The 13,896-nt window shown below is 41.9% G+C and overlaps 1 protein-coding gene across 7 annotated transcripts in view; it reads right to left on the reverse strand.

Annotated features, from left to right (window-relative positions):
* Positions 1 to 13,896, reverse strand: part of LOC134637454 (RAC-beta serine/threonine-protein kinase-like) — a 31,677-nt gene that overhangs the window by 3,169 nt on the left and 14,612 nt on the right. For 6 of the 7 annotated variants that reach the window (XM_063487884.2, XM_063487887.1, XM_063487882.1 and 3 more), the window contains exons 8-12: positions 12,810 to 12,878; positions 12,546 to 12,668; positions 2,523 to 2,651; positions 1,030 to 1,244; positions 860 to 947 (exon numbers count right to left, since the gene is read on the reverse strand). In XM_063487884.2, coding sequence (XP_063343954.1) covers positions 860 to 947; positions 1,030 to 1,244; positions 2,523 to 2,651; positions 12,546 to 12,668; positions 12,810 to 12,878 — 624 coding nt within the window. The remainder of the gene's footprint in view (positions 1 to 859; positions 948 to 1,029; positions 1,245 to 2,522; positions 2,652 to 12,545; positions 12,669 to 12,809; positions 12,879 to 13,896) is intronic. The other variant, XM_063487888.1, reaches the window with a different exon arrangement.

The following is a 13,896-nucleotide window of genomic DNA, read 5'->3' on the forward strand; positions in this document are numbered from 1 at the left end:
GAGTCTATTACATAGATTTGATTAAAACCACTGCAGCGTACTACATTCTCTAACTACGGCATGCTCTCATCTCTGTAATAAAATCTTAGTGTCCAAAATATTAAATGCTGCACTGACAAGCACAGAGGTGAGGTAGGAAATTAGAAGCCATCCAGGTCCTTAGGTCTTTAAGACATTTCTGCAACTAAAAATGTGAAAACAATCTCCCATTTTCTACATATGCCTTGACTAGGGTTGCAAGATGGAAGCCTTTCCTGACAAAGAAAAACATTGAAATCTGGCAAAAATTTGCAAAATATACATATACAAGCATGAGGAAACCTGTGATATGGCCTGATGAGAAGGCCGAACTTTTTGGTTGCAATTCAAAAAGTTGTTGGTGCAAAAACAACACTTTGCGTCACCAAAAGAACCTCATACTAATGGAATCTATCTCATGTGGATTGGCCTGATGGCTACTTTCCATGGACATTTACCATTTATCAAAATTTGAGAACACCTAAAATCCGTGTCTGTGAAGGTTCCCAGTCATCCACGTCATCGTAGTGTAAGGAGCTTGTCACTCCACCTCACCCAAATTCAAGTGTATGTGAAGCATGTGGTTACTTTATAGTACATCTGGTGAGTGTTGGGATTCCTGATGAATGTTATTATTAATTTGGTTACTTTTTATTTCTCTCATGTCATGTTGCTATGGAGCGACAAGAATGCTACACTGCAAGAATGCCAGAAACCATTGTCTCATTTTTGACTCACTTGTAACTGCTGTTCCTGTTAAATGAAGACATGACTGATTGGACTGTCTGACTGCGCTTGATAAATAGAAATAAGAAGAAAAAAAAGAAAAGAAAAGCCCCACCTTTCTCTGTTCCACATCCTGCCAGTTGATGGTGATAAAAAATTTGTGAGTCATTACTTCTTTGGCATCACTGGGACCTCCTCCTAACCTGTCAGTCCAAATGAGATCATTTGAGAGTAAACTAGGCATTTTTAATACAATCCACACAGAGGAGTAGTTTGGGCTAATACCTGTGCTTGGGATCCTTCTTGAGCAGGCCAGCCAGCAGGGACTTGGCCTCAGGTGAGAGGTTCCGGGGAAAGCGGATCTCCTCCATTAGGATGAGCTCAAACAAGCGCTCGTGGTCTTGGTTATAGAAAGGCAATCGGCCGCACATCATTTCATACATAACTACACCGAGACCCCACCAGTCCACTGCGCGGCCGTAGTCATTATCTTCTAGGACCTGAGGAAGAAGAGACCGATTTCTCAACAGCAGTAAAAAGCCATAACTCTGAATTGGCATACCATAGCATTTGGTGCAAATAATGGCACACTTTTGTGAGTAAAAAATATTTCTTCCTTATATGTTTTTTCTTCTTTTTCTGTTCAAACTTCTTACCAGTCATCCTTTACATCACCAATTCTGTTTGAAAGAGCAGAGCTAATCTTTTCTCTTAAGTGTGTAAAAAATCAAATGCATCATTTTCTTCCTACTCTTTAAAATAAGTGTTCTGCATGTTTAAATGGAGCTGCCATTTAAACCATGCTAAACTGGTACTAAGGGGTCCAAAGTGTGCCTGATATAAATATCAGTGTATATCAGTGAGCTGATATAAGGCGCCATATCAGCTAAAATTCACCAGAAATTGAGACTCAGACTACACAATGTTTTTCTAATCTTCTACTGTCTAATTTGTTAGTTCCATGCAAACTGTAGCCTCAATGTGGTCTTCTGCTGGTGTAGCCCATCTGTCTAAAGTAGAGCCCAATATAAGTCAGTTTCAGTTCAATTTTAGTTTTATTTGTCATATGCAAGCTAGCACAGGGTCAACATTCCAATGAAATGTGTTTGACATGCAGAAGACAAGTCACTCAGCAGTATAATACAGTAAAAAATTACAAATATTAACAGACTAAATATATATAAATATATACACAAATGTATAAATAAAAAAATCTTAAATAGAAATGTTACCGTTGACATGGGGGGGCTAATGGGATATTGCACATGGGATAAAGTGGCAAGAGTGAGCAGCAGTACAAACTGAGCAGTACAAGATTTTAGAGTGGCAGTTAGTACAGTATTGGACGGAGTAAGGGTTTTCATTTTTTATTTAAATACTAATAAAAATGAAGTGACCAGTGCAGAGTATGTTCTTGAGAAACTTTAGGACAGCTTCTGTGTGCATCCTGTGAAGTGTGGTGTGTGTATTCAAGTGTTGTGGTTGAGGTGTTGAATGGCTTGATGGTAAAAGCTGTTTTTGAGTCTTGTAGTCCGAGCTATTTGCCAGTATAACAGTATTGGCATTTATAATGGAAAATAAATACAAATTAAAAAAAAACCCACTGGTGGTGGCCAGTGGTACTCCTCTTGACACAATTTGAAAATCCTATGTTGCCTTGTGCTCAAGTTGCCGCACTGACAACATTTTCAGAAAACCAAACTATGATATTAAACAAGCTATTAAACAAGCTTGACAACACAGGTGTGTTTAAAATATGTCACCAGACAGTGCCTTACCTCAGGAGCCAGATATTCAGGTGTTCCACAAAAGGTTTTCATTGTTGCATCTGGAGTAATGCCCTCTTTACAAAGGCCAAAATCAGTTATTTTAATGTGTCCGTCTTTGTCCAGCATCAAATTCTCCAGCTGAGAGGAAAAATACATCCACATCAGATTTCAGTATAATCATACACTGCTGCAAATTCAACAGATCCACAGTTCCTGTACATTTTCTTCCTCTGTTCGCAAAACAACAGAAAAACAAACATGCTGTCTACATTAAACTAGCCAAAAAAATAAGCCTATATCCAGTGTACAAATATTTGTATAACCTCATCGTCTTGATCACTGAAAGAATAGTTTTGTTGTTCCTTTTTCAAGGACAGGCCGACGTCACTCGAACTCGTCCAAGATTTTTAGTAGATACTCCTATGATATCAGTTTGAAGCTCCCACATCACCGTATTCTTGAGTTATTGCATTTACAAGATTTTCCAAAAAATTACCACTGACCTTGACAAAGCGGTGTGTGTGTGTGTGTGTGTGTATATATATATATATATATCTTCTTCAGTTCTGAACTGAAGAAGCTTCTCGGATGAGAGGTGAACCGTCTTCATGCAAGTTAAAGAAGTCCAGACGCTTTTTTTTCTTTCCAAGCTCCTTAGACAGTAGTGGGGACAGCACATCTCCTTGTTAGATCCCACACTTGATGGTGACTTGTGCTATGGGCTTGAAGTTGGCCTCTAGTGTTGTCCGCCACATTCTATTGAGTTTCTGATAAAGGCTCTCAGGGTCCTGTTGATCTTGTACAATTCTTGGCATTCCAGGATCCAGGATGTTGGGCATCAAGTCATAGGCCTTCTTTCAATCAATCCAGGCAATCCACAGGTTGGTCAGACTAGTCTTGCAGTCTTGGGCAACTGCTCTGTCTACCAGGAGCTGGTGTTTTGCGGCCCTGGTATTCTTGACAATTCCTTTCTGTGCCCTGCTCAAGTATTGAGCCATGTGCTTGTTCATCTTAGCCGCTATGGTGGCTGACAGGAGCTTCCATGCATTACTGACTATATTAATTTCTGTGTGGATAACACCGTACCTACCAGGACTGTACGGTGTTTCTCCAACAACAAACCTTGGATTACCCCAGAAATTAAAGCTGTCCTCAAGCAGAAGAGGAGGGCCTTCAAATCCAAAGACAAAGAGGAGTTGAAAAGGGTGCAGAGAGAGTTGAGGGGACTGATAAGGAATGGGAAGGACAGCTACAGGCAAAAGATGGAGAACCAGCTTCAGCAAAACAACGTTGGTGAAGTATGGAGAGGCCTCAGAACCATCTCGGGCCACAAACATCAGAACTCTCTGCCTGGGAGGGATGTGAGGTGGGCAAATGAACTGAATCATTTCTTCAACAGATTTGATTCAGCCATGAGGCAGTCTCCAACATCGGCTGCAGACTCACCCACCCCCACTGCTGCTGTTCCACCTCTGACACCTCAGACACTTCACACCTCCTCTATTCACCCTGCTCACTCCTCCCCACCCCCAACAACAGCATCCAATACACACTCAACACAAAGCTCCAGCCTGTCTCTCTCAACCACCCAGGTTAGGAGGGAACTGAGGAGGATTAATGGCAAGAAGGCAGCGGGTCCAGATGGCATCAGCTCGAGGGTCGTCAGGTCCTGCGCGGACCAACTGTGTGGTGTGATGGAGCACCTCTTCAACCTGAGCCTGAGGCTGGGAAGAGTCCCACAGCTCTGGAAAACCTCCTGTGTTGTACCAGTGCCAAAGACTTCACGCCCCAAGGACCTCAACAGCTACAGGCTGGTGGCTCTGACATCCCACCTGATGAAGACCCTGGAGCGGCTGGTCCTGGCTCAGCTTCGGCGTCTGGTAAGCTCATCACTGGACCCACTTCAGTTTGCCTACCAGCCTGGCATTGGAGCGGATGATGCCGTCATTCACCTCCTACATCGTTCCCTCGCTCACCTGGAGACCGCTGGAAGCACTGTGAGAATCATGTTCTTTGATTTCTCCAGTGCCTTCAACACTATTCTTCCCTCGGTTCTGAAGGACAAGCTGGAGAACTCTGGAGTGGACCATCACCTCACTACCTGGATTTTGGACTACCTCACCGACCGACCACAGTATGTGAGGACTCAGGGCTGTGTGTCGGACAGGGTCGTCTGCAGTACGGGGGCCCCACAGGGAACGGTTCTGGCTCCGTTCCTCTTCACCATCTACACTGCAGACTTCTCCCACAACTCTACCCAGTGCTTCCTGCAGAAGTTCTCTGATGACTCTGCAATAGTCGGCCTCATCACTGATGGGGACGACAAGGAGTACAGAGGACTGACTCAGGACTTTGTGGACTGGTGCCAGCTGAACTACCTCCAGATCAATGCCAGTAAAACCAAGGAGCTGGTGGTAGACTTCCGCAGGCACAAGCATTCTCCACTGCAACCACTGAACATCCAAGGTATGGACATTGAGGCTGTGGACAGCTACAGGTACCTTGGTGTTCATCTGAACAACAAACTGGACTGGATTCATAATTCAGACGCCCTCTACAGGAAAGGGCAGAGCAGGCTGTACCTGCTGCGGAGACTCAGGTCGTTTGGAGTGGAGGGCCCACTCCTGAAGACCTTCTATGACTCTGTGGTGGCCTCAGCCATCTTCTATGGTGTGGTCTGCTGGGGCGGCAGCATCTCTGCTGGGGACAGGAAGAGACTGAACAGGCTGATCCGAAGGGCCAGCTTTGTTCTAGGATGCCCTCTGGACCCAGTGGAGGTGGTGAGTGACAGGAGAATGGCGGCTAAGCTGTCATCCCTGTTGGACAACATCTCCCACCCCATGCAGGAGACTCTGACAGCACTGAGCAGCTCCTTCAGTGGGAGACTGCGGCACCCACGGTGTGGGACGGAGAGATTTCGCAGGTCTTTCCTCCCCACTGCTGTCAGACTCCACAACAAAGACTTTAACTGATCAAACACACACATCCACACATGTGCAATAATACTAATGTGCAATAATCTTTTCTGGCATCGCTGTATTTTTACTCAGTTGTATATAGCATTTGTATTCTATTTTTATCTTATTGTATATTTTATTCTATTTTATTCTACTGTATATAGTATTTTATTTTATTTTATTCTATTCTGTACAGTTGTGTACTGTATTTATTCTTATTTTATTCTAATTTTGCTTCATAACTTTTGCACTGTCCACTTCCTGCTGTGACAAAACAAATTTCCCACGTGTGGGACTAATAAAGGTTATCTTATCTTATCTTACTGAGGCAGGTTATTGGCCGCTAGTTGGATGGGACCGGTCCCTTCTATGGTCCTTGGGGATCAGGATTGTCCGCCCTTTAGCCATTCGAGGTGTCTCTCATCGACTAGTAGCTGGTTAATTTGTACTGCCAGACGCTCATGGAGTGCAGTCAGCTTCTTGAGCCAGAAGTCGTGAATCATGTTGGGGCCTGGTGCTGTCCAGCTCTTCATACTGGAGACCCTTCCTTGGATATCTGCCACTGTGATGGTTACTGGGCACTGTTCAGAGAGGTTGCTGTGGTCTGCTCTTACATCCACTAGCCACTGAGCATTGCCGTTATGGGTTGCATCCTTCTCCCATATGTTCTTCCAGTATTTCTTCACTCTGCTGTTCTTATATTGTTCCCCAGCCACTGAGAGTACAGCTGCAGCGGCCTATGAGCTGGTTTATTCTGCTGCCTTATATTCCTCTTCAAGTGGCTGGCCAAGGCTGTGAGTCTTTGCTTGGCAGTTTCCAAGGCCTCAGGTATGGGCACCTTGCTGTACTTCTTAGGCACCTTCCTCATTGCACCTTTCTGCAGCTCCAATTAACCTCCCTCCGTGCTTCTCTATGGAGAAGTCTCCTTCTCCATAGAGGGTATTGCTCCTTGTGGCTGTTGTAGATCAGCTGTTTAGTCTCTGCATTCACATCATCTAGCAGATCCTCAGTGGGTACTTCACGTAGCCTTGGTAACCGGCTACATAGGATCCAGGTTTCAAGACCCAAAACATATGTCCACACACACACACACACAAACACACACACACACACACACACACAACTGGTCAAAAGTTTTAATTAGAACACCCCAATTTTTCCAGTTATTTATTGCAATTCAAGTCGTTCAAGTCCAATGGATAGCTTGAAATGGTATAAAGGTAGGTTGTGAACTGCCAGAAGTTAAAAAAAACATCTAAGGCTACCTAAAACTGACATATAATGTACATTTCGGAAAATGGCCTTTTTAAGGGAAAACAAAATAGGTTAATAATTTAAAGCTGTTCTGCAGCACTGGAGGTTGATCAAGCATTGAAAGCTGGTGCTACTAATTCCTACAGGTGTTCCAAATTTTCTGGATTACTTAGAACCCCCTCTGTCTGCATAATAGCAGTGTTGGAAGACACTGTGGTACCATGCCGTTGTGAGCATCAGTTGAACAGTATTGTACTGCAGAAAGTAGTGTGTTACTACAAATATGGCGACAAGATGGTAATTAACAATGAAAGAGAGACAAACCATCTTAACACTTAAAGACTTAAAAATGTAGGTCTTTCCTACAGTCCTACAGAGAAATTGTAAAGAAAGTCAAGGTGTCAATGAGTACAGTTTTCTTCACCATCAAAAGGCACTCAGAAACTGGGGAAAACTAATAGTGGTTGTAGTAAGCAAGTCTCAGTTTCAACTGTGAAGAGAAGACTTTGAGCTGCAGGTTTGACGGGATGAGTTGCAGCAAGAAAATCAGTGCTAAGATGTCAGAATAAGACAAAAAGTCTTGCCTGGGCCATGAAACAGGACCATTGGACTACTGAAGACTGGAAGAAGGTATTATGGACTGATGAATCAAAATTGGAAATCTTCTGTTCCTCACGCAGGATCCTTGTACACCTTCGAGTAGGTGAAAGGATGGTTCCACAGTGTGTGGCATCAACTGTCAAAGATGGAGGAGGAAGTGTGATGGTCTGGGGCTGTTTTGCTGGATCCAGGGTAAGTGACTTGTACAGAGTGAGAGGCACCCTGAACCAAAATGGCTACTGCAGCATTCTGCAGCGCCATCCAATACCCTCTGGCAGTTGGTCAGGGGTTCATCCTGCAGCAAGATAATGACCCAAAACATATGTCCAAGTTATGCCAGAACTAACTCAGGGGAAAAAAAGAACAAGATGGTAAGCTTGAAAATATGGAGTGGCTAACACAGTCTTTGGACTTAAACCCCATTGAGCTGGATTGGGATGAACTGGATAGAAGGGTGAAAGCAAAGCAACCTACAAGTGCCACTACGGAAACTTCTACAACAGATATAGGAAGCATGGGAAAGAATATTTGTTTCTATTGTAGAAAGAATGCCACGGGTGTGTTCAGCTGTTATATCTGCCAAAGATGGCTAATTTGATGAGTCAAAAGTTTAGAATACATTTTGGTCTATAAATTGATTGCATTATTTCTTTTTTAACTCCAAATGCTTAGCTAACCTGTAGCTTGTCTGTTTCTCAGAATACCCAGCTTGCTTATAAGCCATCTACTGACCGGCACCGACACTATCATCGTGATTTATGGCCAAGTACTTAGCTGCTTGCCCACTGTCCTGTTCCCACCACCTTCCAAGCTCCAGTCCCTGTACTCTTTTAATCTCTGCTGTTTTATCTGCTCAGCTTGCACTCTCCTGCTCCTTAACCCTAGAACACTATCGCTTAAAATAGTAACACAATCACTAACACCGGGTGATTTTTACCCGATATAATATGACCAACTAAAAGTACTTGTCATCAAAATATATCCAACACATGACAAATCAGAGTGGTCAGCTTTTACTTTCAACTGTGCCATGTCTAACAAAATGAAAAAAAGTGTCATGGGGGATGCTAAAATAATGCTCCAAAATTACAGAAAAATCTGGAATTCAAGAACAAAAAATTCCTAAAAAAAAAAAAAATGACGCTGGAAAGCTGGTCTTTGATACACCCATTCCTGGGACATTTGAGACTTCCCTGGTGAAGGCACAATCTCCTCGACACACTAACAGCTGCAGGAGAGAGAAATCATGTAAATGTATTTGCTCGGGTGAAAATCACCCAGCGATAGTGTTCTAGGGTTAAATTCACCTGCTGCCCTTCATTCATCTCCAGTGACTTAGTTTTTAAAAAAAGACAAACTTAATTTAAACCTATTCCTATGCTGTAATTCAGCCCGCTTGTTGCTTCGTCTTGTAATCGGAAGGTTGCCGGTTTGATCCCCGGCTCCGACAGTCTCGGTCGTTGTGTCCTTGGGCAAGACACTTCACCCGTTGCCTACTGGTGGTGGTCAGAGGGCCCGGTGGCACCAGTGTCTGGCAGCCTCGCCTCTGTCAGTGCGCCCCAGGGCAGCTGTGGCTACAATGTAGCTTGTCATCACCAGTGTGTGAATGTGTGTGTGAATAGGTGGATGACTGAATGTACAGGGAGTGCAGAATTATTAGGCAAGTTGTATTTTTGAGGAATAATTTTATTATTGAACAACAACCATGTTCTCAATGAACCCAAAAAACTCATTAATATCAAAGCTGAATGTTTTTGGAAGTAGTTTTCAGTTTGTTTTTAGTTTTAGCTATTTTAGGGGGATATCTGTGTGTGCAGGTGACTGTGCATAATTATTAGGCAACTTAACAAAAAACAAATATATACCCATTTCAATTATTTATTTTTACCAGTGAAACCAATATAACATCTCCACATTCACAAATATACATTTTTGACATTCAAAAACAAAACAAAAACAAATCAGCGACCAATATAGCCACCTTTCTTTGCAAGGACACTCAAAAGCCTGCCATCCATGGATTCTGTCAGTGTTTTGATCTGTTCACCATCAACATTGCGTGCAGCAGCAACCACAGCCTCCCAGACACTGTTCAGAGAGGTGTACTGTTTTCCCTCCTTGTAAATCTCACATTTGATGATGGACCACAGGTTCTCAATGGGGTTCAGATCAGGTGAACAAGGAGGCCATGTCATTAGTTTTTCTTCTTTTATACCCTTTCTTGCCAGCCACGCTGTGGAGTACTTGGACGCGTGTGATGGAGCATTGTCCTGCATGAAAATCATGTTTTTCTTGAAGGATGCAGACTTCTTCCTGTACCACTGCTTGAAGAAGGTGTCTTCCAGAAACTGGCAGTAGGACTGGGAGTTGAGCTTGACTCCATCCCTCAACCCGAAAAGGCCCCACAAGCTCATCTTTGATGATACCAGCCCAAACCAGTACTCCACCTCCACCTTGCTGGCGTCTGAGTCGGACTGGAGCTCTCTGCCCTTTACCAATCCAGCCACGGGCCCATCCATCTGGCCCATCAAGACTCACTCTCATTTCATCAGTCCATAAAACCTTAGAAAAATCAGTCTTGAGATATTTCTTGGCCCAGTCTTGACGTTTCAGCTTGTGTGTCTTGTTCAGTGGTGGTCGTCTTTCAGCCTTTCTTACCTTGGCCATGTCTCTGAGTATTGCACACCTTGTGCTTTTGGGCACTCCAGTGATGTTGCAGCTCTGAAATATGGCCAAACTGGTGGCAAGTGGCATCTTGGCAGCTGCACGCTTGACTTTTCTCAGTTCATGGGCAGTTATTTTGCGCCTTGGTTTTTCCACACGCTTCTTGCGACCCTGTTGACTATTTTGAATGAAACGCTTGATTGTTCGATGATCACGCTTCAGAAGCTTTGCAATTTTAAGACTGCTGCATCCCTCTGCAAGATATCTCACTATTTTTGACTTTTCTTAGCCTGTCAAGTCCTTCTTTTGACCCATTTTGCCAAAGGAAAGGAAGTTGCCTAATAATTATGCACACCTGATATAGGGTGTTGATGTCATTAGACCACACCCCTTCTCATTACAGAGATGCACATCACCTAATATGCTTAATTGGTAGTAGGCTTTCGAGCCTATACAGCTTGGAGTAAGACAACATGCATGAAGAGGATGATGTGGACAAAATACTCATTTGCCTAATAATTCTGCACTCCCTGTAGTGTAAAGCGCTTTGGGGTCCTTAGGGACTAAGTAAAGCGCTATACAAATACAGGCCATTTACCATTTACCATAACGTAACAAGTTATATTATGTTAACTTTCTCTTCTGTTTATGAATATAAGTAACTAAAGGAGATCCACTTTAAACATTTAGATATATCTTAAATATAATTTTCCAGAGATACCTGAAATGTATTACCATATTCTTTAACAGTGTATATCAAGTCCTCTGGCTCTGATGACATTGTAGGTGGACCCATTAGAAACATTGTGCTGGTTTCTGTGTTAATGTCCTGTGACTGAAGAAAAAAAAATCCCATCGACACAGATTATTTGTCTGATGATATTTAGACAAATAATAGAATATAATGAATAACAAATTGAACAAAAAGAATAAAATACTGCTGACAGTCAAAGTTTACTTTTTAAAAAATTATATTAATAAAAAGCAAGTCGACTTCTAATGAGAAGTTAACATCTGTCAGTTATGTTCCTAAAGCTTTTATCTGTTGAATTCAGAAATTTATTATACAAGTGTTAGTATGAATGTTTAATGGTTTATAGACTGACCAATATGATGTCATTTTACTGATGAGGACAACTGCGACAGGAGAACCCCAATTATCAATAATCTCAGGTAATAGAGACCTACTGTAAAGGCATCCCAGCCAATTTGCTTATCCTTTTGCCTAATATAGAGGCAAAGAGGTTGCGCTTTTCACGTTTCTCAATTTAATGTCTCCTATCTCTACTGTATCTTGAGACTGAACCAATTAAGTCAGTTTGGCATCTTACAGGTTGTCTCATTTCCTAAAATGCATCTGGAGGGCAGAGGAGGAGTCCAGTCAGCATCACTGTAATGATGTATGCTTTTGTAAGTTTTATCTGCGATGCATAGAAGAGGAGCAACAAAAAGTTACAAGTAATAAATGATACACAAATAATGAGATTTCTAAATTCAGCATTAATTTGTATACTTAGTTATTTAAGATGATTAGGTATGTAGTCTAACTTTCTACCCTTCACCATTTGTAAGAGTGCCCAAAAAATGGATATCTGGACATTTGCCATGCTCATCTATCAGTAATCAGAAGACACAGCAGTGCTCTGGAAATTAGACAATAGACAGATGATGCAAATGTGCCACACCCTTTTTTAAGTGACATCAATTTAACATGATGCAGTAAAGCTGTCTTATCACTACAGTGGCTGACTGGACTCCTCTCTCTCCTCATGTCTCTTCCTTAGAGGAAGGGGAGGGACTAAGACTGGAGGGACTAAGACTGCTTGGAGAGGAGGTGAGGAAAAGAACTGACAATAGCTCCTATTCCCCAGTCCATTACAACAAATACAAAAACAGCATACAGCCTTCCTGCAAACATCCACTCCATTGAAAGGGTGGACAGCAGCATGAAAGAGATACTGGGAAAAACCTTTAGCAATCAAACATATTTGCTGCATAACAATGACTTTGTATAGATTCCTTTTAGCTTAATATGCATGGATAAAACAGCTTAAAGATACTGTCATTTAAAGTGTAATGTTCTGATGTCCCCGAGTGACAGTCCTGTGGTTCAGAGAGAGGGCTCAAAGATGAAGTAAAAGTCGTGATTTACTGGGACAAACTGATTGAGAGACACTGCTGGCAGCCAAAATGCTCATTCATTCTTGTTTTTGATGCTGCACCTCATAAGGATTGAGGATTTTTGTCCTTTGTGTTGATTTCGTCGTTATTCACAGTTAGAAATTTAAATTTTGTTTGTGCAAATATAAGTCTATTTGTGCATGTTTATTCTGTAACTAAATTTAACACACATGTGAAAGCACAAAATAATAATGAAAACTTCAAAATACAAGTTCAATTTTTTTCTAAACACATTTTATTCTACAAGCTCTCAAATTTCGCAACATTTGCCTTGGTATGTGATTATCAACAAATTAAGATTCAGTTTGTAGTATGATTGCAGTCATACTTGCACATGGGACATTTATGAAATGATGGATTTGTGTGTCGTATTCACCTTCAAATCACGGTAAACGACGTCACGTGAATGGAGGTACTCAAGTGCTGATACAATCTCAGCACCATAGAAGCGTGCCCGGTCTTCTGTGAAGACTCGTTCACGTGAGAGGTGGAAGAAGAGCTGAAGAAAACAGAGCAGAGAGAGTCAAGCACTTACCTGGTGTTACACAAGATCTGTCTACGTGTAAATGGTTAACTCTTGAACTGGGTGCATCCCATGTGACTGATGAGTTGATTATGGATGTAGGATATGGGGTCTCACCTCGCCTCCATTAGCATATTCCATTACAAAACAGAGTCGATCGTGGGTTTGGAAGGCATATTTCAGTGTCTGTAAGAATGTTATCACAATGAAAATAAAATATCAGGTAGATAGCGAAGAATCCCTATGTAACTACTAACCATCAGGAGAAAAAAAAAACAAAGTAAATAGAAAGAGGCCTTTGATTGGGTTTAATAATTTTTAGGTTCCTCAAAAATCAATTAAAAGATTCAATTTTCACTTGCTTCTGATTTGAAGACTGCAACGTGAAGATACTGTAGTGAGTTTAAAAGCGTTTACAAACTGACGACTAGTTTCGGGTCATAGTTTAGTAGGCTCATCATATCTCAAAGCAGCTAGCTTTTACAACATTTCCTGCTCAACCATCTTCAATTTGAGCAGTTTTAACACTTAACTTTTGCTTCATCTAGTAAATTCTTGTCTAAATATACTTTGCTTATACAAACAAGCAGAAAGAAAATTATACATACAATTACATATATATACACACACACATGCATATATATATATATATATATACATATATATAGTAGAGATGGACCGATCCGATATTACGTATCGGTATCGGTCCGATACTGACCTAAATTACTGGATCGGATATCGGCGAGAAATTAAAAAATGTAATCCGATCCATTAAATATCAAAAAAGCACCTCACAAAACTTGCGACACGACGTAACTCGGCTTGTAACCGTAGCACGTCGAAGCAGTGTGCTCACGTGATAGAGCGGCTGTGTTTATTTGTAGCCTCGCTAGCAATCCAGCATTTCATCTCCGAGGAAGTTATCCCAGAGAGAAGTAAAGCAAGTGTGTAAGTTCATCTCTGAATGTTTGTAAAGCGTACCTACGTTAAGCTTAACAACCGATATATGGAGCCTCTTCTCTCTCCCTCTCTTGCTGCTACTTCAATCGTGAAACTGCTTAATGATCAGCTGATCGGCTTTTCTGTCGCGAGTCCGTCTCTCTTCTTTGTTTTTGGCCCACTTTGCACCAGAAAGAGGAAACCAGCGGCTGAACAACAGCAGCACGTTTAACCTTGATAAGCTGTTGTTAGAATTTATTTAATA

This window comes from Pelmatolapia mariae, linkage group LG10_11 (genome assembly GCF_036321145.2).
Source record: "Pelmatolapia mariae isolate MD_Pm_ZW linkage group LG10_11, Pm_UMD_F_2, whole genome shotgun sequence".
In the NCBI taxonomy this organism is placed as follows: Eukaryota; Metazoa; Chordata; class Actinopteri; order Cichliformes; family Cichlidae; genus Pelmatolapia; species Pelmatolapia mariae.